Source organism: Ascidiella aspersa, chromosome 1 (assembly GCF_963924565.1).
Source record: "Ascidiella aspersa chromosome 1, kaAscAspe10.2, whole genome shotgun sequence".
NCBI lineage: Eukaryota > Metazoa > Chordata > Ascidiacea > Phlebobranchia > Ascidiidae > Ascidiella > Ascidiella aspersa.
Genome location: NC_139447.1, coordinates 2,245,153 through 2,266,755, shown reverse-complemented (window position 1 = coordinate 2,266,755; position 21,603 = coordinate 2,245,153). Strand labels below are relative to the sequence as shown.

Here is a 21,603-nt window from a genome sequence, read left to right as displayed (position 1 = left end):
GCTTCGTAATAGAAGGTTGAAAGAGCGCGAATGCGTCACGAAATCGCAATTATTGTGCTTTGTAACTCGTTCGAAATGACAAAGGGAGTTAAAGTGGGAAAATTTGACTCGATTTCTGTGAATATTGCCCGAGTATGACGTAATAACTGGGAGCTAATGCGAATAAAATAGGTGCTGTGCTATGAGTGATATCTAAAAGAGTCAATAAATGACGAAATACTGAAAAACCGAAAAAACAAATGTCGACAGTTCGCTGGAGATTTCGTGTAAGTCTGCTTACAATGTTCTATTGCTGTAAAATATTTTGCCTTTTTAAAAACAGGAATAAACTCCATTTCAAATTTTACTGTGCCCTGCTTTAATACCTTGTTTAAAACATAGGTAAGCATAATTATATAATGCTTCAACTTTTATTACATTGAACATTTGCGGCATTATTCCTGCATTTGTTGTACCACAAGATAAAATTATTCTATAGGCATTGTTAAATTGCTTTACAAGGCTGTGTGCCCATCAATTTGCTTCAACAAGCTACAGAAAACATCTAACACGAAAGAAGAAGTGGACAGCTTATCCAAGAATGGCAAAACACCATCAATCTCGCCTCTTTAACCGCGGGTTTTATTTCAGTAAGGCACGATTTATCGGATGACTCGGAAGTATCGTTTCGAGTGGATGAGACGAGCGTTTCCTCACGGAGGTCAAGGGTCAACCGATTAATCTCGATAGTTGTGACAGGAGAGGGGCTGAGGGCTTCATTGTTGGGGTTGTGAGGGGTAAAAGGGTGTTTTGACACTCCCCTGAAGTGGATATGATTTGAGCAGGGTTAGGAACGTTACGGTCAATTGAAAGAAGATTAATTGTGAAAACTGTGGGTCAACAATTGCTGGGTTTAGGTCTAACCAATGTTGGCCAGTATGGCGTCAAGTGTAGTCAGATTAAAGACAAAAATCGATTTCATCAGTTTTTTTGAGTGATATTTTTTCCGATAGATTATTTTTTTAAATAAATGTTCTTAAATTTTCACTTTCTTAAAAATCAGTCGATTTTTTCTCAAAAAAAGAGTAGAAACGCAGAACGTTTGGGCCAATTAAGAACAATTTCATCATTTTATTGTCGGTGATGAATTTAGTCGAGAAGTTTAATTATTTTTAAAAGATTTTATTTCTCAAATAAAACTAAGTTATAATTTCCCCACCTTCTTATGATAAAGTCATTTGATTTTTATACTGTGTCATTGACAGAATCGGTAAAAACTTCGCCGATGACATCTATTTTTGGAAGCACTCGGCGAGAATCAACCACAAAGTCGGCCATTTCACGCCAGTTGTTGCAAATGCGCAACAGAAATTCCAAACAAACTTTCACATTTCGCAGACAAAACACTTTTCTTTCGTCTATCAACCTTCAGCTCCACTCAGCAACCAAGCTTCACGCTTCAGTGCGCGCGTGTTTGTTTTTGCGTTGCCAGGGCGACGGCTCCGGCATTTAGTCGTGAACTTCCGTGGCTATTGTGACGTCACAAGCAAACTTATAGGAAGAGCGTTTGTGACGTGGTTTACGTTTGGCGCCAAAACGCTGCCGCGGTGAGTCAGCAGTTTGCAAAAAGGCGCGAAAAGGCAAACAATCCAAAAGGTTTAGGCCAAAATGAAGCACTTCAGACACCGCACATATTTATTCACATTACATGTTCAAAAAATTTAAACAATTCTTTAGAACAGCGTTTTAGCGTTTTCTGACAGAGATGCAAGTAGCTTACACAAATTCGATAAGCGCTTAAGAGATCGACTAGTTTGGTATACATGGCCATAGGTGACTAAGATGGCTGTTGGCATTATTGATATATGTGCGATAGCTTTTAGTATATACACTTTATAGGTTAACCGTTTCAAAAAAATCCAGAAACGACAGACAAATAAAAGATACACGCAAGTCGATGAGGTTTAAAAATAAAACCACATTAAGCAAAGTTGATCAATGTATGATGGTTTCTGTACTAAACCTAAAAAGCGCACAAAAATTTGAACTTGAATATGAAAAATCACGCTCGTAAACCTGGTCTATGAACTCAAAAGCCCGCAAGAAAACAAATTGCATTAAATCTTAAACTACAACATTAAACCTTAATTGCGCGAACATGAGCCCGATAGACTTAGTTTCAGCTACCAACAACCGCTACTACTATACGCTAAGGGATACAAATAGAAGAGCGACCAAAGCGGCAAGTGATGCAATGCCATGAACACGATACATTCAGGTCACAGTGATGCGGTCACGCACAGGGACAGATTGGTCAAATTATCTTCAAATTACCCAAGGTCTCCCTTGCCTGCCTTGCATGTCACCGAATTACCCCCGACTTACAATGCCGGGTACGCAATTGCGCCGGTTAAACTGGAATTGTGACGTCACTTTGAGCCGCGCCTAAAACGTCGATGAGGCGGTTTGGCGACAATTCAAGTTTTGCAGATGTTGTTTTAGTGTCATTTTTTTTCGGTTGTAAACAAAATGTGAAGGAATTGTGAGAAAATAAGGATTTAAGGTTTAAGAATTTTCGGGGGCAAAACCAATCGTTTTGTTTTAAAAAAACAAAATTTAATATTTATTTTCTAACCAAAATACGACCAGGCCTTTAAATCGTATTGTTTGAACTATTTATAACTCGTAAGTTCTTTTTTCCGAAATAAAAATTCAGTTGTTTTTTTTCGCAAAAACAATAGCAGCCTTTTCGAGCCTATACATTTGAACATTTTCACTCAAATTGGCGCAGGGCAACTTGTGGGAGAACACAAAAAACAAAGCCTTAACTTCTCCGAACTAATCTCGGCCGTGATCAAAGCGCGTTCAGTCGACCGGAACACGGTGGGTAAATACAACTGTGACGACATAATCCGCTCGGAACAGTCACGCCCGAGTGCACACGCATGCCGAAATTAGCTGCAACGAGCGGTCAATAGGTTGAACAAAAAACAGGCCACTTCGCGTTGCAGGAAAATAAATCGGACGCCATATTTGGTCATTGCTAAGCGAGGTGAACCTTCCTGAGATAGTTTAGAAGACGGAGAAAAGCAAATATTCGTTGCAAATCTTTGCCAGGTAACGCAAGTGCCGACATTAAACCGATTTGCACTGCTAGTGTATTTGTTTTCATAAACACGGCAACGATATTGTCGGTCGTGGGTGGCATCCTTGTACTTTACTTGTGTTGGTTGGCTCTTGCAACAAGCATGGCAAGCTTGCCACGCACAACTGCTTGGCGCCGAATTAGTAGCTGCTTGAAATTGTTAGAAAAGGTCGAAGAAAATTAGAGAGGTGAAACTATTTATTCTTAAGGCTCGCTAAAAAATTCTAGTTTAATTTTGAAAAGTCTGTAACATCATTATGAAACAAATAAATTTATGTGACATTTTTATTCATCTTTGTTTTTACAACTAAATCAAGATCCCTTATTTTATTTATTTGTAGCAAACACATCATCTGATATATGCAGGTAAAATGTCGCTTTGTTCCACTTTTTTTAACGTGTGAACAAAGATTATTTGTTCTATATGTCAACTACTGTATAATGTACAGGGGTGGTACCGAATATTTTTCAGCATATATTTTGCGCGATATTCAATCAATCCTCGAAAACCCGAAACAACAAGCATGACTGATCAGAAAGCAATCAGAGAGACAGAACTGCGATTCTCCAAACTTGAAAAACGTAAAGATAGAGTGCGTAATCTCAACCTTGGGTCTGTTAATCGTCAAACCAGTAGCGGGGTTAGTTACAAGGCTTGGTTAAATCTCTCGAAAACAAGGGCGTTGGCCAGAGGCGGGGTTTAAACATAGAGCGAGAGTGACAGATTGCAGACCAAGAGAGGACGCCAGTGGTCTGGATTAGCGATTAATCCCATATCGTCGTCAATTATTGCAAGGGTTTGTCCAAAGGTGTGGACAGAACTGAGTCGGTCGGCTTTGTAAGTTGACTCGTGGTATTGCAACAACAGACATTCGACTGGAATGAAAAAGATTTGTCTGCTTTCAACACTTCGCCATCAAAGTAGGATTAATGCCAATAATATTTACAAACTGATATCGTGAAACGTATAAACAGATAAATCACTTCAAAACCAAAAAGGAATGCAACATTTATCTGCTCATTGAAGTTGAAACGTAAACCTGATCCACTTGTTACATAACACAGGCCACTATGAGATCACTATGACGTAACACAACACAACACAACACAGTTGCAATTACGGGACAAAAATGGAACTGGAACATAGAGTTATCGACTCTGGTCAGATAAAAGTTCCTTTCATTTTTGTCCGACTTTCCCGAGTCCCCTTACACGAGATAATCCGGTAATGGCCCCTGAAATACAATCGACAGCACTGTGTGCCCGGGTAATACCCTTGTGCATTACGACCACATGAGTTATGCGTCACGAGGCAAAAGCTCGGCTTTTGAGGGAAATCGATGAAAAGTGACACAATGTTGCCGGATAAATCTTACTGGTAACGCAACAATTTAGTTTTTTTTTAACAGTCTTGTAAACTTTCAATTTTTTTTAGAAATTTTAAAATCTCAGTTTTCTTTAAAAATGTATTCATAACCATGCGAAAAATGCCGAAATCTATGCCAACTTAGTCATAAGACCGAAACCAATTCGCCGATGTTCCGAATCCACTTGACGAGACAAAACGTCGTGACGTAGCAAGGGGGTTGACGTCATAACCCCTCTATTACAAAGCCTACTAGCCGCCCGCAAAAGCAACAATGCGGCATCTCGCGTCTCGACAGGAATTTCGACACGCTTACTCTGATGTCACGTGATTGCTAAAATGCACTGACGCGTGACACTGCTTGTGACGTCATAGTAGAAGCGCACCTGGCGGCCCCCTCCCCCACGCGTCGATTTGGTAGACAAACGCTTGGAATTGTGACGGAAACAATGGGTCTTCTGGATTACGAGCGACTTCGATTGTCACGTAATAAGAGAGGCTGGCGATGATGAAGGCGCGACTTTGTCGTAACACAGAGCCTCTGTGATGTCACACACAGCTGGCGCTTTGTAAGAATGAATGGGCGAGTCGACACAACTCAAATAACGCGACACCATCATACATATATACACATACACACACCATAGCAAAAACAGTCACAATTGTTATCATATATATGTAAACAACGGCTGTCTGTGATTAGTAGAGATATTTTAGCCAAAATCCTTTAGATAAACTTTATACATTATTGAATGCATGTAAACAAGCCATATTGTGAACAACCCGGTGAAGTTTTTAAAGCAGAACCTTTTCAGAAGCGAATTTACATAAGGAATTGAGACGTTTTAACCAAGAGCCCTTAATTAAACTTTAAGGCCTAGTTCAGCTTACATAAACAACTTTGATGGGGTCAAAATCGAGATATTTAACCAGGAGCCTTTATATCAACTTAAACACAAACTCCGCAGTTGAAATAGGACGCTTTGCAACATAAACAGGCCCATAGTAGCCTTCTGTTAAAAGTAACAACTTGAATATTTCGCACAGGAGCAGACGAGCTTATTTAAGTGGACAAAACGCTAAAGCGTAGCAGTGCGACCGAACCGCGCTTATTTTCTTTGCAACCAGGAAACGGAAAGTTGCATCGAAAAACAAAAAGCGCAAATAGGTTTAAACGAAGTTTAGAGAGCTGTAAGAAGCGTCGAGCTTCGAGGAGCAACATCAAAGCCTGCCTTCGCCGCTCAGCTATTAAAGCCCTAAGCAAACCGTCGTTACGCCCGATTGGTCGCTCTGGGAAGCAAGGGGTTGCTTTGAAGTGATCAGGGAGCCAAGGTAGGCCACGAAAGTGATTATCTCTGGCTTCTTCCAAGGCTCGACGCGTCCATCAATGCAATAGGCTCATCGATTGTTTGCTTCAAGCTTAACGCCGTAAGCTTAAGTCAACGCAACGATAGGATAAGGACTTTTGCTTTATACGAGCTGCTGTGGGCTTCAAACGACAAACGACAAACTACAGAGACTGTTTAAATGATATCAAAGGGTGGAATTAATCTCCGTGCATTACAATTTGTTATTGGAATGTTTGAGAAAAATCCAACCCACTCTCCAACTCTAGCGCTAAATTTAAACGTGGCGATTAACTTTTGAAGAGTGTTGTTATTTTTGTGGTAAATGCAAAGTTGCAAATAATATCCAGGCATTAAACACTGTTATTTGAATCCTTAAAAACGTCTTATCCACTCTAAAAAAATAGACGATTGATTTTTTCCAAAAGTTGCAAATAAAAGTCCTGGCATTGCATGTTGTTATTAAAATGCTTACACAAAATCCGGGCTAGTTGTGGATCAAAATCCTTCTTTGAATTGAAGCAATGGTGAATCACTCCAGGACTGTGAGATCATTATCTTGCAGGGGTTTTACCTCAAGGTTCAGTTGTGATTGAACTATATATAGTTGTTCGCTGGCATTGCAGCAGCATCAGCAGCAAACGTCCCCAAGAGAATTGCTGGCAAGCTTTCCAAACACAAACAAACTTCTGCTTTTAGATTTGAAAGCCACCACACCAGACATTTTGATGCGAGGCGGTAAACTCCGCAGAGGAGTGGCACATTTTTAACATTTTCTGGATTAAACCACTATTAGAAGTGGGCAAAATTCGGGAGCTTTAGAATGAAAACCCTTCCGTGCGAACTGACGTCAGAAGCCAATCGATCAATCATTCCGTCAAGGTTGTTTTACAAGCAGAACTCGGACCGGAACACCCAGGATGGGCGAAGATTTTCAGAGTTAACGCAGTCGTTATAGATTTGTATATATGTTGTAAACCTTCGGAACAATGTAATGCGATATTTCTGTTGCTCAATTTGCTTTGCGAAAGAATGGTTCGCTGAGTTGAAGGACAAATAGCCACTTTCAAAATATAATAACGACTAGATTTACCATTTGGTATGACATACCTACAAAGAAAGTCAAATAATGCAAAAAAATAACCATAAAACTTCAGTCAGTGTCCAATTTTACCAAGATTTGCTGTGTGAAACGAATGGTCTACTCATCCTGGGTCAAAAAACGAGAAACAAAGAAAACAAGCACCATTTGCCCCAAAATAGTGACAAAAAAAACGATTTTAAAAACAAAAACGTCATACAATACCTAATTTACCAAAACGCCCTTTGATGCCAAAACACGACCAAAAACGGCTTGCCAAAATGATTCTACCTTTATTACAACATGAACTGTACAGCTGTACTTCAATGTCACGTTTTACTAAGGTCAGACTACTTTGCTTTGTAACGTGGTAAACATAAACATCAAACAATTACTGAGTTGTTTCGTGTGTTGGGGAAATAGTTCAATTGGATGTTTTACTTGTTCGGCTTTCCGCGGTTTCTTGAAGCAATTAGATTAACAACAACTTGTTTCACAACCTCTTAACTTAGCTGTCCGGCTTTCCATTAAACTTGTTATCCAATACAGCTGTAATTAGGCAAAAGATCCAACTAATCAGCCTCCGGGTATCTTTCTATGACGTTGAACAGTAAATTTGCTCTTTTTGACGCAAACTTTCCCAGGCCAATCCATTAGACAACAAAAACTATTTCGACCAATGAAATGGAGGCAAACTCTAAAAAGAGCCAATCGGATCAGTCCACGTCACTTGCAACCACGTGGAAAGTTGCAAATGTATTGCCAGCGCATTGGGTTGAAAGTCAATTAACCTCTGCAGGAAATAGGGAATTATCACTTGTTCGGCGTCCACTGCGTTATAAATGCCGCGTGAAAATTGAGCAATTATACCTTAAGCCGGTAAAAGCCCATCGGTCGTAATAATATGTTCTGGAAATTGAGAACAAGTCTTTTCGTGTAAATATTAAAATTGATCGCCAGTAGATCTTGTTTTTAAACAAAAACATTCAATAAACTAAACGCTATTTGAACCAAAGGTTGGAGGTTGTCGTACGATGTACTAAGAATATCAAAGTCTATACAAAGTGGGTAGCATTTTGAAGGATTTCGATAATAAACCAATTTCCTGTTGAAAATGAATTAAGAGATATTCGAATCGTTATTTATTTTTCGGCTAGCTGGAAAATATCAAGCACTTGGTTATGGGACCCTCTTTAAAAGCCACCAAGCAAGCCTAATTAGCTCCTTATCCACTATCGAATGAATAATTCATCATAGTTAAGGCAAGATCCATTACGGAACGACCCCAATGTATTGTAAGAAGCAGCAACATTGTCTTTGGTGTCTTGTATTTGTAAATCCCTGGACATTATCATAATAGCGATCGTTAGTTTTCACTTAAAGGACGAAACAGAGCTAGTCAAACTGTATACTGATCTTATTGAAATTACGCGCAATTATATTGCCCAACGGAAATTCCAATTCGTGTTGTCCTCCAATCTATCGAACTTTAAAGTCAGGGCCACCGCACATAAGGCGAAGATCGTATCAAATAGGTTTTTTTTTTCGAAAACATCAAAACCTCGATTAACGACCACCGACAATCGCTTTCTCAATCTGTTGTCATAAAGAAAAGTAGTCACAGCTACAAACATAGAGGAAGGTGAGTTAATTAGGACTAAGCCTCGATAGAAATCGGGAAGGCGGGTATGGTAGTGGCCGAAGCAAACTTCGCGCAATAATCGCCATTTGTGCGCCGCGTTTAGCAACCAAAACGCGATAAGATCTCAACAGCACTTCAGGCAATGTAAGGGAACGCACTGGACGATTTAAAAGGCCGTTTTATGAGAAGGCTGTGTTTTTAGGCTGTTTTCTTATTGCTGACAATACCATGTACAAACCTACAAAAAATTTGGTTTTTAAGCTGGCCAGATTGTGGAAAAGACCGGAACTTATATGGCGCTAAAAAAGCAGACTTGGCTAATTGAAATGGCCGTTTTATTTTTTTCCTAAGTTTTTGTTATTTTTTACAAAAGCCTGCTTTTTTACAAACAATTCGTTCATCGCGTTAACACAAAAAAAAGTATATATATATGTACGAGAAAATAAAATGTGGTGAAAAATATTGTGGTGATGTACTGGTGTTGCATTGCAAAACAACCAAACGTTTTTCCCAAAAAAATAAAAAAAATTAAAGCGAAGTCTGTTTTAAAAGGTTTAAAAAAAGTCGCAGAAATGACTAAAAAATCAGGTTAGTTCAATGTAAAAAAAACCCGGCCAAGATTTCACATGTTGTAGGCCAGGTACCATTTTCACGAGCGATGAAATTTCACTGGCTTCCTCCGAAAATAAACAAATCTCGCATCTCGCGCCGCAAGACGCGTAAACATCCGAGAAAAACTGACGCCGCGGGTGCTTTTGGCGCATCGAGGCTCCTTGTTTAGGAATTAACTCGCTAATCGCGCGCACACGGGGAAGATATACGCGAGAGAGACGGTCTTTCGTGTCTTGAGAGAGGCTAATCCTGCCGCATTGGATATCCTGTTGTACCGAGACGCGTGGCTACATTGAGCGTTAGGTTGCCTCTTTAAGTAGGGCAACAGTCGTTTCGCTGTGCTTTGAGTAACTTGGAAGATGATTGAGCGAATACACACAATTTTTTGTTAAAGTGTTTGGAATAAAAATGATCAAGTTTTTATGTTTCGAAAACCATTTTGAGCGGATTTGCTGATTTCTTGAAATAAAACGGATTATTTAAATGTGCGGAAATAAAAATCAAATCTGACAAAAACACATTAACTCTATTACAAAACGATTTTAACTAGCAAACATAGAAAAAAACTTTCGCAGATTATTTTTCGTTTGCTAAAATATCCGTCAGTTACATTAAGCCACAAGGTGGTAGAAATAAGATCAGTTCGTTTCGAAAACTAAACCTCAAGACAAAACAAAAAACGCCATAAGGTATAACTTAAGAATGACACATCCAGGAAAAAAAAATTCCAAAAAACGATCGCCAAACTTAGAGAAACCTCTTTAAATTTGGTTCGTGACTGGAAAACCACTGAAATACACGAAATCGTTGCCCGCTGCCATCTTTACCATATAAAGAAGCACGTGGCGACGTGATAGCACATGCAAAGCTCTCAAGGTCAGTTCAAGGACGAAAATCTGTCGGAAGGGATTATAATCGGATAAAGGCTGTTCGCGCGTACAAAGTTTCAAGCACAACACTTCAAGTTGGATTCAACTCAACACTTAACACTGTTTTACCTCAGTCTGGCCTGTCCTGCGGTGGAATTTAAAACTATGTAAATTCACCTGTTTTAAACATTTAAACGGATTTTTTTTCAGGCATAACGACATTTAAAGAGTTTAGAAGAATACTAATTCGTAAATAACACAAATTAATAAAGCTTTATAACACGTTTGATCTTAAATAGTGACATCTATGGAATTTATCTTAAAATGACATCGTAAAGTATTGGACGCCCTGTTAAAATCTTTATATGTTAAACGTTAATTGAACGATGCAGTACAACAAATAAAAGGTCGCGTGTATTACCAAAGATTAACTTAAATCGTACAAATCATTCACTTTTGTAAATAATACGGAGGTATGTTGAAAAACCCAAAACCATTAGTAGCAGAAATCTGACAGTCGAACTTTAATCAGAAGTTAGGCGATTCCTATTCCTTGAAACAAAACCCCAAATCTCAGCCTATCTTCATTTCGGCTTTGCATTTTTCCCGCAAAATTTAAGAGGCTATTACCGGAAAATCGGCTAAATTTCGACCTATAGGCCGAGCACAAAACGTGAGATCAATGGCTTTGCTGTGCGTCAAACAGCATCAGTCAAGTAGCAGTACTTGAAATCAGCATTCAGTAATTCAGTAAGAAACAGCGGCAGAACAGGTGTTGAGCTGTCTCTGGCTTGTTAGACCCCGACCAAGCAAGTAGACACATCCGGCCCGGGCAACCAGCAAGCGGTACTTTGCGCATTAGACAGATGTTGGCGTTTGTATCTCTTTATGTGAGATGGAATTGAGGTGAGATGATTCGCAGTATTTCATGGGAATGGCGGCCGAGCATGACAACAACAGACAGCGAGGTTTTTGGATAAAAAACGCGTTTTTTTGGACGAGATTTTTTTACCCTGGAAGTTCATTAAAAACATCCGCTGGTTAGTCGTGGGCCAATATTTTTCGTAGCAATAAAGCTAAATGCTGTTTCAATAACAAACAGTGGGTTTGTTTTCGCGGTATACGTTATCTTAAGGAAATGGCTGACTTTTTGAGTTTTTTCAGAACTTTTAAACCCCGCATAAAACGAATGGCTTAAAAAAGCAGAATAATTTAGAAACAAACGCGACAAAATAATAAAAGCGAAATAATAATCAATATTTTAAGCTGATAGCGAACATTATATGTTTCGAAAACATGTGAGAAACCGATTCGTTTAATTCATTTCCACAATTCATCAAATCATCCACGGTTTCATCCTTTGACGAAAAACCAGCAACGCATTATGCAGCGCGCGTTACTTCGCGGTTCCGCTATTTGGCCAACAGAAATTGCATACTTCTCGACGAGAAAAGCAAAGTTTTCGAGCCCAGCATAACCGTAGCAAACAATGCGATTCATTATGGCGCGAAGGCAAAGGCGTTTTTTTGCCCGAAAAGGCAAGAAACTCGAGCAATGCACGGAACGTGGGATTATTTGTGTGGACAACATCGAAATCCGGAAGAGCTCGTGGCGAGCAAAGATTAACGACGCTGACTTTGCCTTTGAGTCAACTTTTTTTTCGAGGTCGTTTGCGAAAACTTTTTGCCGAAATTTTGCGAGCGGAAACAAATATCAGCAAACAATTTCGCTGTCCGAGTTTGTTGTAGAATTGGTTGTTTGTTTATATTGCTGTTTGTGGAAGAAACGGCTAATTAAGTAGAACATGCCTTATTAAAATGCTGCCCGTTGATATAAATCAAACAAGTAAAACTTATTAAGGTTTTAACTGCTGTTTTTTTTTTGACAAAAGTCTCTTTGAAAAGAACGCACCAATATTTTATTGTCAAGATATCTGTACTTGCTGTTGGAACTTGGGATGTTCGGCTTTATTCCAGTATCGCACCGTTTAACTAGTACCACAAAAGCATTTGAAACACCATTTTAACAAAACTTAAGACACACAATTTAACTTCGCACAATAACCAAGTTTTAAAACCCATACAGAGTTTTAATCACGTGACATGTGGTCAGCAAACTTTGTCTCAATTTGTCCTTATCACGAGGTTCGTTTGAAGCCTTAAAGACATTCACTGTAAGGTTGCGAAAGACTGAAGCCACCCTAACACTCAACAACAAGTAGTTTACACTAGACGTCAAGCGTACGCTGACATTCGGCGTCGCTCTGTCTAATACGTGAGGAGTAGGGGGTGACAGGTCGATAGGAAACTGACCACCAGTGACCACCGACTCAGGAAATGTATCGATTACAAAATACTTTATCCAGTATAAGGCTTAAAATATTCGTCTTGTTTCGACGTTTTGTTACGATTTTACAAAATTCCAATAAGTTTTCATGAATTTAGGCAGGATTTTTTAGGTTTGCCTTTCGTGACCGCTTGGAAATTTTAAGAGACCGCAGTCCGCAGATATTTCATCTTAGTATGTAACTATTAACTCTCTGCTTTATAGTTACAGAACTATAGGCTATGTTTTAAATGGTGCCTCAAAGCACCTTAAACTACATAAAAAGTATGTTAACCTTGCCTAAAAAAATTAGAAATCATATAGGTTGGGGTAAGTTGTGTCTAAGTCGTCAGGGGCCATATTATTTTTTTTTTGAGAGACGGTTTCACAACATCAACAACAATTTCGGTGCCGTCAGCAATTTATTTGACGTTTTTGGTAAAACCGGTCGAAATTTAAAAACGAAACCGCACAACCCTGCTTGTGGCCAAAATGTTTTTTCTCAAAATACCAACTTGTTAATTTAGTAGTGAGGACCGTGTGGGTTGGAGTAAGTTTCGTTTAAGTCATCAAGGTTTGTCGCGCAAATATCTCGTGTGTATTGTAGCATGAGGATGACCATATGTGGAACTAGAATCGCGCATTCCCGTCGAAATCCACGCACCACACAGAAATACCGATTTCGCAACAATTTACAACACCTAAAATGTTCTATTTCCTAAATCGTATGGGTTTACGCAAAATACTTTTACGAGGCCTCGTTTTAAAATAGTTGGAGGATTATTTACATTATTTTCACGCCATTCTTGGTAGTACAAAGCTTTTTACACGTCAACGCCTGAACGAGTAATATTAATTAAGCCTATGTCTATGCTAGACAAGATGTTCCACAAAAAGATGGACGTTTGAGTCACACGTGGTAAAAATACGTAAAGAATCATTAAATTAAACCTAAGAAAACAGTCGCTAAGAACTAGTTAATGACGAACATACTTTAATAAACGACTTAAACGTGTCACAAGAACACGTAAAGAACCATCAAACATTAGTCGAAAAGTCGCTACGAACTGTGTAATGACGAACATAGCTTTAATAGACGACCAGAACGTGAAAAAAACACGAAAAGAACCATCGAACATTAGTCAAAAAGTGGCTAAGAACTGGTAGATGACGAACATACTTTAATAAACGACAAAAACGTGTCGGGAGCAAGTTAGTAAGACGCACAAGCAACGATACCAAAGCAATTAATCAGTACGCGGCCAATTTCCGTCGAAGATCAACTTAATCGCGTCGAAAACAGGCTTAAGAAGGCGGCATTCGGGCGATCGCGAACCCAATCGGGTCACATTGTTTCGTCAACAATGAGAGCGCGCGCGTTAGAAGACGAAGTTTTAGGAAGAAGTCAGATTCCTGGCCAGATTAGCGGCCTTTCCTTAACCGCGCCGCGTTTCTTTTAAGTTAGAACAGAAAACTGCGAACCTGTAGCTTCGACGAAGCGTGACGGGTTAACTCGCATGTAAATAAACGACCCTCGAGGTTTTTTCCTGCATTTTTTCCGGTCGCAAACTTCTAGAGGAGGTTTTTTTTTGATCGCCCAGCAAAGGAGATTGATGTGGCGTTAATTCGATTAGCTACAAGCGAAGTGAGCGATCTTTAACCTTTCAATTACTGACTAGAGGTGGAACGCTACGTTAACCGCTCTCACTTCATGATTTTAAGACGTTTAACGTTTACAGTGCCAGTTCGGCCGGTTTAACCCAATTAGAGGTTAAGTCGTCTTACAAAATGCTGAAAAATAAACGTGAATCGGGTTTGAGTATTTCGCGTTAATCAGACACCCGCAACGACAGAAGTTAATACCGGGAAAGAACACACAACACACAACAGCTAAAACACTGGCGTATAGAAGGATCTCCAACAGACAATACAATGTAATAGAGAACCACCATCAGCAGCGCTACAAAGGGTTAACAACATGGTTCAAACTTAAAATCTGCTATCAATCTTAGCATATCGTTACGATGGTCGGGTTCGTGTTAAAACTGTTGGGGCAAAAGTTTGCAAGCTAAGGGCGCCCTTCTGATCCCGCGAAATCACTATTGTTATAAACAGCTCCGTTTTGTTGGGGGGCTTAGCTGTTCCAGCGCGATTTCCATATCTACGAATCAATTTTCCACGCCCGGCATCAATTCCGAAAACCGGCATTTACGATCGTCTGAATAAATGAAGGCATTGTTTCAACCTTCCATATATCAACAATCAAACAATAACCGTGACAATACGAGAGACAATGCAGACAACAATGCACTGGAAATTGAAAATTACCGCAGCGAGACGCCGACATTTTGCGTGACGTTTGCTGGTCATTGACCCCTAATGACAGGGGTTACTTGCGGTCAGCAGAGCAAATAAAAACGTCAACATCAAATGAAGACTGCCACCCGGGGTTCGTGGGACCGGAATAAAGCCGAAACACAATCGTATTTTCGAAAACTACTGTTTCGTCACAATATACCGACTGGGAGTTCGAATATTGGGGCAAACAGTCTTTTAAATCCAGTTTTAACAGATTAATTTAACAGATTAATTTAACAGATTAATTTTTTTATGCTAATTTTGTGGGTCAAAGTAGTAGATTTACCTTTGGTATCACATTTAACTGTGTTTGAAGAATAAACATGTAATAAATAAGTTAAAATATTGCCTTAAAAATATTTAAATTATTTATAAAATGTTTATACATTAAATGCAAAATTTAAGTATTTTTTTTTTGTTTTTTTTTTAATCGAAAATGGAATTACTTTGCCTGAACGACTGCAATATACACTTATTAATTACTAACAAATAGACAAAATTAAAAATCGTAAACCTGGTGTAAAATGATTTCCCCAAACTTTATTAAAAAAAATTACCCGAATTGAAACGTGACAACCGGGGTAAGCTCAGGTGCGAAAAAGCCAAATCACTAAGTATTCACGGCGCGCAAATAATGGCAAGCATCCCGCCTACAACAAACTGTAGCCGGCGAAATGCGAAAATCGGATGAAGTTGTCAATCGGAAATGGACGCAACAGCATTAAGAGCAACTGAGGTGGGCCTAGAGCCGTGCATTCCAACAGAGGCCGGCTCGTATATCAGGATAAACAGACGACAAATCGACCTGGGTGGTAATTCAGACTAAGCTTTCTTTTCTCTTCGATTTCTAATCAAGAAACTCTGTGACGTTTGAAGCGATTTGTCTCGCTCCTTGTGACGTCACACGCGCGATTGTGACGTAACGCGAGGGTGCTTCCGACCCGAGATTGGTCACGCAACTATCGTGAGGTGCTCAAGTGCAAGATAAGCCTGTGTGCGCTGCTGAGAGGGGTGAGGCTGTTTGCTTGAATTATTAATAACGAACTGTGTGGCTGTGGTTTGAGAGTCTATCAAGAATTGAGCGTGTGAACGTGATGTCTGTTAATTCAAACTTAAAAACATCCACGTTTAATAATGAGACTTCTGACCATTAATAAAATTTTAAAAGCAAAATGTTGATATTTTTAAGGTCTTATTGTTAAAATAAGAAGTTTTTGGTGCGAAAACCTATAAAAATTATTTTTTAGTTATAAAGGCGCTGATTTTATTATCTTCTTTTCGCCCTTGGTTTGTTAAATGTAGCGAATTATAAAAATAAAAATATAAAATGCGTTGTTATAAATTATTTCGTCCGTCCCTTTTATATGTATTAATGCGGGCGGCTGTTAGAGTTTACAGGTTTCACCTGACAGTTTAAACCCCCTGGGACATTTCCATTATAACAAACCGCTGTTGTAATACAAGTACATCACGGTTAATGTTGCAAAAAGGGCAAAATATTTTTCACTAGTTAGACAAGGTTGTGAAACATTTGATGAAAGTACAACTTTTTCAGGGCAAATGTACATTTCAATTGTTAAAGCACAAACTAAGGGATTATGCGCTAGTACCAAACCATTGATAACTCGGTTTGTTCTAAGCACTATTTAAGTAATATGGCAGTGTTTTAAATAAGTTACTAAAATTTTCCAAAATTCTGCGTTCACAGTTATACGTAAAAGCAGCAAAGCGGTTAAAGACGACTACACTAAGCAAAAAGACCCGAATGCGACAGCTGTCTTAAGCAGCATTTCACAGCAGCAAGCAACCACTGACTGGGCTTACCTTTGCGTTGCTTGCGACCCTAAAGAGACCACTGCGTAATTGAGTGTATCGCCTTACGCAAAGCCAGCGCCTGGACTAAATATGGGAATCGCTCCACTGAGGAAGAGTCCCAGAGGGCCACCGTCGCCATTGCAGTCTCCTGGCTGCCTCTGGCTTCAGTAAACACGGGCTAATTGCGCTTTGAAGTTGGTGTGTTACCAGGTTGCAAGGGGCTCCCTAAAGCGGCCCGCGCGTAATCCTTAATTTCCTGCACAGACCAAGATAAGAACACTGGAGCCGGGTATCGAAGCGAGAGCGTTTTTTCAACAAACTTTGAGAAAACTGTGTCGTTTTTACTAGTAAACAATTCAGAGAATTTTACGGAGTTCTGCTCAAACAGAAGATTCAAAACTTCCTTAGCATACACAATAGTATTTCCTTAGACCTAGACCTAAACGCTGGGCCGGGTATCGAAGCGAGAAGTTTGAAGCGTTTTAACTTTGACAAAACTGTTTCGTTTTTTTACTTTTAAACTATTCAAAACAATCATATTTTCGACTGTTGCTTTTGCGTTTGCAATGTGTGAACGATTCAAATCAATTTTCAACGGAAAAAACAGTTTGTTTCTCCACATAAGGTATTCAAAAGGGAGGCAGATATTTTAACAAATGAAACTGCTGTTTAAAGTCGCGCAAGCGCAATTAAACGAAAACCGAATTTTTAATAATTATATTCACGATTTTAAGGCTAATGTATACCTTCTTGCGACCACTGGAAATTCCGTTTGACAAACATGTTCACTTACGTCTTAATTAGGCATTTAGAGCCAAACCCAGTCGCTTAAAACTGCAAAGATTTTCAGTGTTGTAAGGCTACTTTGAAGTACAAAATTGCAACGCGCTGCTTATTGAAACAGACACGCACTTGCACTAACGTCATTGCAATACTTGCAAGAATTTAAACGATATCTTTAGAGTATAATGGCTGGAGGTTGTGGTTAGAAGTAGTACAAATACCTAATCCGTATGTAAATAGATAGCATTTAGTATACATTTTACATAAATTTTAAGATGACTTGTACTTAGGGCGTAGAATGAATGTGTGTGACAATTTGTAAACGTCAAATTCCTACACGTTGTTTTTTCGTTAAGAGTACAACGCTAATTGCCTGTTAATACATACACGTCTATGCTTCTTGCGTTTACACGATTTCAAATAAACGCAAATGGGGCGCGAAGAAAACGGGGTAAAAGTCGCTTTCATATCTCACGCAGCCCCTTGACCCAACTCCTCGAAGGGGGCAACCCCTAACCCCCTAACTACGTCACGGGGGTCAAAAAGTTGCTCTTCTATTTGTACAAGCGCGCGTGTAATGGCTTTCGGCGCGGAGAAAAACGGCGGACACAAAACACAGGGGAAAAGAGAAAAGGCAAAACTGCGACGCGCTTTGACGCGTTTCTACAGCGGCCATTAGGCCCCATTAACACATACAACCTGTAACCTGTCGCCACACAAAAGGAAAAGCACTTCTCTTTGCACAAACACTCGCAAAAACAATACACGCGTCAGCTCCGTGCAAAACTTTTCATCAGAGCGAAAAGTAAACGTCTCGCAAGCGCGATTCCATTAGCTCATTGTGACGTAACACACCTGAGCGCGCGCGCTTTTTCGCGTTGGAATTCGCCGGCGCTAAAACTACAGGCGATGTGACGCGGCGAAAATAGAGCTTTGTGAATCATGCGCTGAAATATCAGAGGTATTTTTGAGCAATTCGTGATAGAATTTATCAGGTGTGTGTTCAATGTTGGAAAAGTTGCTGCTATTCGTAAAATTTATACTATTTTTTTTCTATTGGCAAATGTTCTTCTAAAACCACATTTTGTTATAAAACAAGTGATTTTAAAATTGCAAAAAAGCATTAACCAAACTAGGTACAGAATTAGTCGTTTGTTTAAGATTTAAGTCGTAAGAAAAACCTGCTGCGAAATAAATTCGGGTTGCATGGAGATAAAAGCATTAAAAATATATTATATCCTAATACCAAAAAGTGCGCACTCGAACCTAATTTGGCAATATGAGAAAAAAAACTAATGTTATAGGGCTTCTTGGATGTCAACAGTATATATATACTCGTAGTGTTAGGTTCGTTTGAGTTCGTTTCACACCCTTCGTAAAACTTGAGGGATCACATTTCACACCGACACGTGTCGCCGCGTGATGGTTCAACCATTAGAGGCGCGTGTAGCGTTATGAAAATACGACACGGGTGTTAAAGCCTGGTATTAGGGGCTTTGCGAGTGTAGTTTGCGTTTCAAGGGCACACAAACATACTTGGAAAGGATTAGCGCGCAAATGTAACTGCTAAGTGCCAAAGTTAAAGTTGTCCAACTTTCCAAAATACTTTGCTGACCTTTAAAGGCACATTGTAAGTGAATTGCTGGTGAAAATCCAAACGCTGGGTAACTTAGGTTGCAATGTGCATTCACCATAGCATGAAGTCCATACTATCTTTAAAATCCATTTGCAATGCATTTAGCATGACAACCTGATACTAACAACCCTGACAATCAGAGTGTTATTCGCATCCAATGCTCCAAGCAAATTGTATAAAATATACTCAATAATAAAACACAAAATTGGAATTACCTTAAATGTTTTCAAGCCATGGAAATAAGGAATATGGTTGAACCTATATAATAACAAACTACCTAGATGGTGTTTTAACCATAATCAGTGCTAAGTGATTTTTACAGACTTTGATGAAAAGAAAAACTCAAATTAACCATTTTCTAAGACCACAGAACCAGTAACAACCCGTATAGGAAAATGTTTAACCAGTTTTATCTCTTCCAGGTTTTCAGCGATAAAATGTAATCAAAACATCAACCGTTTTCAACACAACGGTCAAACAACTAACCTTCCGCTGACCAGTAGTACATCGATGAACTGGCCGCCCCAGTTTTCGATCACCTTCATCGTCTGGAAGTCCAGGGGTTCCTGGGTCAATTCCTGGGTCCTTGGGGCGGTTTGGAACATGGCGCCACGGGGCAGGATCATGGCCTTGGAACTCGGCATTGCTGCGGACGTTTTGCTACCGCGAAAGGTGCGCTGGCTCGTTACTAAGAGAAAAAATGTTAAGTTTTGGAAGGTTAGCAAAAGTCTGAATTTTCAGGAAATTTTGTTTTTCAAAAAATGAAAAATGTATGAAAAATGACGTTTAGGGAAAATATATTAATTAAGTGTCAAATAGTTGCTGTCTGGGACAAAAAAGTTATTTTTTACGGCGGATTAGTATAATCATTCGTTTCGAAACTATAAAGGTTGAGATTTCCGAGAAATAATAAGTTGTTTTTAGATTTTAATTGTATTAACTGTCTGTTTTTTGCACGACACGAATCATTAAAAGTACGTTCTGAAACCAGATTCTGATTTCAGGGGGTTAACTGGACTAAAATAGTTAAAGAACTGGAAAAGTATTCGGTTTTGCAGAGGCGGATTGGTTTCCTTTTGAAAAGGGAACTACCGTCTACAATCTACACAAGGGGAAAGGACACATTATTGACGATCGATTTATTGATTGAAACTTCGCCTGGTTTGAGCGAACCATTCTCCGCCCAATGCTTCAGCACAAGTTGCTCAGGAATGTAAGGCAACCAACGAAAACGCGGCATTTAAAACTACTGATATATTTGAAGCAGTGTAAATCAGGATATTAATTGAAATATTTGAGGTGCTTACGCAAGAAATATACTACATGAGATTAAGAACTCACATTGGAAATATAAGAAACAACCCCTTTACACTCTTTACAAGGGACTATTATTGCCTAATTGAGTAAAATGGCAAAAAATACCTAAAATCTTTGTATTAGGTTTTGCCAAACTTATCAATGTCTAGTTTTATCAATTTTTCCTTACAATAGAATTGAAACAAACATAATAATCCAACAAAATTAGGCTAAACAAGCTTAAGAAATACCTCGAGTTCTGACTAACGGCAGCTTATTGGCGCTCGCCGTGGTTTGAAGCACCAGGAGTGCCAGGGTGGCCAGGAACAGGGCCCATAGCACCCCCGGCCTAGGGGGGCTCGGGTGGGAGGGGCCAGCGAGCCGCGGCGCCGTCGTTAATCCGCCGCGGATCAAAGGGCTTAATTGAAATCGGCGACAAAGCCGATTAGAAGCTCGAAGCGACACCTTTGCGTCAACACTTGGGTGTGTGAGGCTTCCACGCAGCTGGCAGCTAGTTGATCGCTTTTCCTGACCGTCCCCGGCTGGAAATCGTGGTTGGTCGTGGGCCGGTTTGGCCTCGGTGGCCCGTAGGGCTCTTATTGTGGCCAGGGTGCGAACTGTGACGCCCCTGTCTTGCCGCAAACTCGAAACTTGGTCCATTTTTGTCGTTTTTGACGTTGTTTCTGTTCTGTGCTGTAATTCCACTTATCAGCTTGTTTTTTTGCTTGCTTGCTGGATTCTTCTTTTTGTAAATCCGCGAAATTCGTTCAAGTTATCCCGTTTTGGAGTTTGACATTTCCAGGGTATAATCAATTCGCGAGTAAAAAGCAAAGCATTCTTGTTTTCACTATTTCTGTGGAAGCGACATCATAAAACATTGTTAAGCGCAAAACAAAAGCGACACAAGATATAAAACTTGGTTACTATTTGACAAATGTTGCAATTTTCCTGGCAATACTTCTCCACCAGTTAAATAAACTCCGCAAGGTAATAAAGGAAGCAAAGTTAAACAATCCAAATGGCATTGTCCTGGTGACAAAGCACGTTCGACAAGCGGAACCTTCCATTGTGACCAAACAATCGAATCATACGCCAGCTCTGTAGCTGTTTATTTCCTCGACGCATCTGGAAACACTATGGCAGCAATTGTCTGCTACTGTAAGTAATAATATGCAATGAAAAAGATACAGCTATAGGAATGCAGTTTAGGCCGCCTGATAAACTGCACGTATACAATACAACAGCTATGTCAATAAGAGAAACTCCGTATGAGGGTTTACAGTAGGCACGGTTTTTTCCAACTACCAACAATTCAAATATTGAAATTAATGTTTCAAAACCTATCTTACT

At 39.5% G+C, this 21,603-nt stretch overlaps 1 protein-coding gene across 1 annotated transcript in view; it reads right to left on the bottom strand.

The window, feature by feature from the left end:
* The window catches only part of LOC146166511 (uncharacterized), a 52,051-nt gene extending 30,952 nt beyond the window's left edge, over positions 1 to 21,099 (bottom strand). The window contains exons 1-2 of the mRNA XM_083388984.1: positions 20,505 to 21,099; positions 19,444 to 19,645 (exon numbers count right to left, since the gene is read on the bottom strand). Of these exons, the coding sequence (XP_083245110.1) occupies positions 19,444 to 19,645; positions 20,505 to 20,913 (611 nt within the window). The 5' untranslated portion in view covers positions 20,914 to 21,099. The remainder of the gene's footprint in view (positions 1 to 19,443; positions 19,646 to 20,504) is intronic.
* Positions 21,100 to 21,603: the final 504 nt, after the last annotated feature.